The sequence below is a fragment of the Medicago truncatula genome, chromosome 5, assembly GCF_003473485.1.
Source record: "Medicago truncatula cultivar Jemalong A17 chromosome 5, MtrunA17r5.0-ANR, whole genome shotgun sequence".
Lineage (NCBI taxonomy): Eukaryota > Viridiplantae > Streptophyta > Magnoliopsida > Fabales > Fabaceae > Medicago > Medicago truncatula.
In genome coordinates, this window is record NC_053046.1 from 15,535,980 (window position 1) to 15,540,958 (window position 4,979).

At 37.2% G+C, this 4,979-nt stretch overlaps 1 protein-coding gene across 1 annotated transcript; it reads right to left on the reverse strand.

Moving 5' to 3' along the window:
• Positions 1–2,238: 2,238 nt before the first annotated feature.
• On the reverse strand, positions 2,239–4,537 carry LOC11412863 (L-type lectin-domain containing receptor kinase S.4). The gene has a single exon (XM_003613333.3). It carries the CDS (start codon positions 4,438–4,440, stop codon positions 2,380–2,382), a length of 2,061 nt encoding a protein of 686 aa, XP_003613381.1. The 5' UTR covers positions 4,441–4,537; the 3' UTR covers positions 2,239–2,379.
• Between the last annotated feature and the right edge of the window lie 442 nt (positions 4,538–4,979).

The following is a 4,979-nucleotide window of genomic DNA, read 5'->3' on the forward strand; positions in this document are numbered from 1 at the left end:
CGACCATGCATAATTTACCTCCAATAAAAATTCGATGGATAGGAAATCTGGACTTTTTGTTTAGGACACATTGGGTTTGTGTCCAAATCGGTGCGAACGTTGATGACTTTCTTCGTGAAATGCCGTAGTGAATCTTGAGGTGGAAGAGATCCCCTCAATGTGATGATACCTCGTCGAGAACAACAATTGACGTTGTCAGATGCAGCGATAAGGATCATGACGACGGAAGGTGTACAACGAACCATGATGTCTAAAGAATTTTAGTCGGCGAGGGGAAATCCCAAGGAATTATGTATGATATTTACGAAGTTAGGACTAAAGAAAGGAAGTTTATCATCGTACAAGGGAACAAACTTCAAGGATTCAACGGTTCCATAACCTGTCCCTAGGGTTTCATTGAACTACAAGTCACATTTGGCGAAGAAAGCGCGAGGAGGAGTTTGGCTGTCCAATTTTTTGTCGTCTCATGCAAATCCGACTACAATCACATTTTGGGGATACCTACTCTGGCCTGGCATTCTTAGGAGTTGTGCCCACAACTGTCATTTGAAAAATAAAGTCTCATAACACCAAGGACAAGGTCATGACTTTGTGTGGACCTTATGCAAGCAAGGAGGTACCAGAAAGCTTTACAAGGAAAACCTAGATGTCGCCACTATCTAGAAGAAATGAACTCCAAAGGAAGTAAGCTCCTCAGTATACCAACCAATTGACGTCAACCTCACGAACTTTCACACACCTCTAGTTCAAACTGAGAATGATGAAGAGAAAGGCCTAGAAAAGGTCACCCCCCTCAAAACAAAGGTGAAGTCTCATAGACCTACTTCTAGTGGAAAGCTTGTATTGTTCAAACGAAGGATGATCTTGCGGGCACGGTCATGATTGAAGACCAACCCGTAAAATAGCCAAAGACCGGAAAAGGCATATCCTCAAATACACGGGATAACAAATGCGTACACCCTCCCCGACACCATGAAGATTTAACAAATAGTAGAGGGAGTGAAGCATACCCAGTCCTACGAAAAGTCAAGAACATAAGTTTGGAGTTTCTCTTTGCTTCTCAAGCTAAATACCTACCACCAATAGTCAAGAAAATGCAAAACATAATAAGGCCTTAGAAGCCCACTCATTAGCCAAGTCCACTCATTGTATTTTGATTTCTTGTTTTCTTTTTGGAAGAATGGACCACATGATGTGTTTTTCCACGAGCATTAATAAAATGAGGTGTTTTTTTTTTGTGAGCGAAAGGACAAAGGAATGTGTCCAACTTCCCATGCGACACTATGTGCTCGAGTGAAAATGGAGAACCAAAGACTCCTATATAGTTGGCACTATGTGCTCGAGTGAAAATGGAGAGCCAAAGACTCTTAGTTGGTACTATGTGCTTGAGCGAAAAAAAGGAGAGCCAAAGACTCCTAGCCAACATTATGTGCTCGAGCAAAAATGAAGGGTCTAAGATTCCTAGCTGAAAAAAGGATGAACATGACTTTTAAATTGAAACAGTTATCTGTGACGGAGAAGTTGGATCTTAAAAGGTTTAAGAAGTTTGTTCAGGACCTTAATCCTGACACCTTGATTGATGTTGTAGCCTAACAGGAGTTCCATGTAACTTTTTAATGAACTAATCCCATTATTTAAGAGTCAACTATGCTGTTTTAACATTATTTCTTGAGGCGTTTGAATAAGTATCATTTTGTTTTGCTTCTTGTAGTTTATACTTCTCAGTTCTCACTACTACAGTGGAGTTTTTTTAACATAGATGGAACAAAAACAATGGGAAGTTAGTACTTCCAAAGAAGGTCACTGTTCTCTGCAATAGTGTGGAAGGCATATATTTTCCAAGCCTTCACTTGTAAGCATAAACTCATTCAAAATTGTTTTACATAATTTGTTTTTCCTCTATTGTGTTTTTCTTATCATTTGCTTTCTGTTATAGTCATTACTTATTAATTACATATAGTTTATTTGTTTGTGAAATATGTGGTTGCGACTTGCGACAACCATATTCAAGCCCGTATTTAGAGAACGACTATAAGCTAATAGCTAGATGAAGAGATGGATGAGGTTAAAAAGAAGAATACATAAATTCCCGCTGCAACAAAGACAAACGCATTGTAGTTTCGACATAAACTTCATAGGACCAAAGTAATACCAGAAATTATAATTTCGAAGGATTCATTGACATTATAAATTACCTTATTATTTTATTTCTACTTATACGCCTCCCTGCTTGACGGGGCCAACCTTTTTTAACTCCACGTCTGTACAATTTAATTTATTGTCGATGTATACAAATTAAATTCATGTTTTGATCGTATATAACAGGCGAATCATGCACATGTAAAAATAAAAACCTCTCATATCAGTATAACGTATAAGTCACCTTTTTTCCTCTCTAGAATTGAGAAGTGATTGAGGTGAACTCTCAAAAGAGATATAACAAGTACCATCTGTATATCTATTTTCAAGATAAGAGCTTGAATCCATGATATCAAATGAGGAATATGCAGAGTGCAAAAATTCATCAAACCCCTGTTGTGGATCAATAACTCCTGGATTACTCAAATCATCAGGCAACTCAACTTCTCCATCCAAAATCCTCATCACTTGTCTCATGCTAGGTCTAACAAAAGGAACATCATTTGAACATAACAATCCTAATTTCAACACAAGCACTACCTCACTTTCATCAAAATTTCGATTCAATTTACGATCCACTACTTCAAGTATTCTTCCTTCTTTGTACTTTTCCCACACCCAATCCACCAACACTAACTCTTCTTGCAATGCCTTAGGCTCAATAGGCCTTCTCCCACAAGCTACCTCAAGCAGAAGTGCACCAAATGCAAAAACGTCTGAACTCGTTGATGCTCTTCCTGTTCTAGGTAATTCCGGTGCCAAATAGCCTAAGGTTCCCACCACTCTTGTGGTCCCTGGATTAGCACCGTGTTCATATAACCTTGCCAAACCAAAATCACCTAATCTTCCGTTGAGTTCAAAGTCTAAAAGAACATTGCTAGCCTTAACATCTCTGTGTATTACAACTTGCTCATAGCCTTCATGTAGATACAAAAGGCCTGAAGCAACACCCTTTATTATCTTGAACCTTTGTTCCCAACTTAACACAATTTCTGTGTTTTCAAACAAGTACTTATCTAAGCTTCCATTAGCCATGAAGTCATACACAAGTAGCAGGTCGCCTTTGCAGCGACACCATCCAAGTAGCTGAACTAAATTCCTGTGACGAAGCCGGCCTATGCTGGCGATTTCAGACACGAATTCCCTAAGCCCTTGTTTTGATTCATGTGAAAATCTCTTAACAGCTACTTGAATATTTGAATCTGGCAATGTCCCTTTGTAAACTCTTCCAAAACCACCCTGCCCAAGTAGCTCTTTCTCCTTGAAACCTTTTGTAGCTTTGTTGAGCTCTTGATAGGAGTATCTATGTGGCCCAACTTCAAGCTCCCATGGTTCTATTACATCAGCATTCTTGATTTTTCTAAAAATGTAAATACCAATTGCTATTGAACACAATACAACAAAAAAAACTGTGACCGAAACACTGATTATCATAGAAGTTTTTTTCTTCTTTGGTCGAGGAGGTTGTGGGAGTGAAGACAAATCAAGTGGTGGTGCCGGTCCGTTGATTTTAAAGCTCCAACCCAAGATGTAATGAGAGCTAGCAAGCTGTAAACCAGTTGATGCAGAGAATCCAACATACATAGTATCATGAAAAATAGGCGATAGATCGGTATGAAAGGACAAAGTTGGTTTTTTTGGTTTTGTTGAAGTTGGAGAAAGTGTAACACTAACAAGATTTATTGAAGAATCATAATCAACCCAAGCTAGAATTGGTTTCCCACTTTTGATATCAAGATGTTGTTGTTTGGTTGAATCATTATCAATATAATAGCCAGCAGTAACATATGCTTTGGATTTCAAACCATTGATGTCTATACCAACATGGTTATCATTAATATCATCAAACCCAAAGTCTAAGACAGTGTCAAATTCAACAGCAAAAAGATGGTTCGAAAAATTACCAACATTACTCGAATTGAAAAGACCAAGATACTGAAGAGGCGAACCTTCGAGATCCTTAGTAGTTGCTATTGTGAAAGCCATGCCATGACCACCTATATTAGGATACTCAGGGACAACAGCAAGAGCAAAAGATGAAGAAAATGAGTAAGCTTTACGAGTTGTCGAGTTCCTTAGCTGAAAAGGTAATGAGTAAAAAGCATGGCCCATTTCATTGTTTGTGTGATTTGTTAATCTTATCATCCCATTTTTCTCTATCTCTGCAAAACCATTCAAGGTAAGATTGTTGGGACCAACATCCTTGAATCCTGCATACAAGAACTGGTTAACTTGGGATAAAACTGACACAAAATTGAACAATAGTAAAACTAGTATCAAGAATTGAACAAGGGTTGGCATGATGAATAAGAGAATTCAGCTAAGGGAATTGCTTGCAATGCAAGGTAATGAATGGTAGAGGATAATAGAGGATTTGTTTACTGACAAAATGTGGAATGAGTATAATAGTAGCTTTCATAACTATACTTTTCCAAGTGTGAAGTTACGGTGCACAATAAAGTTTGAAAGTTTTGATGCTTTGAATTTTTATATGTCCCACTAGAATAAAATGACTAGAAATCATAAATGAAAATTTGGTAAAATCCAAAACATGACATAAGCAAATAAATGACTTTGCTGCTACTAGCTAGTTATTTTTCTTTGCTAATTAATTATGTAGTTTGTACCGTCATTTTCTATGGTACCACGCCCAAGACTTTTTCTACATCTTAATGGTCGTTTTTGAGGAATTTATACATTAAGAAATCTAATCAGTTTTGTTATTCTTGATGAAATTCTAGGTTTTTTTTTCTCTGTAATATCCTTAATCATTTACTATTTCATTATATTATTTTTCTCTCTCTACAATAAATAGGTAAGTATATCGTTGATAAATTAAT

What these genes read in the sequence shown, in the direction of transcription:
- LOC11412863 (XM_003613333.3), bottom strand. Translation starts at nt 4,440, where the DNA reads ATGCCAACCCTTGTTCAATTCTTGATACTAGTTTTACTATTGTTCAAT.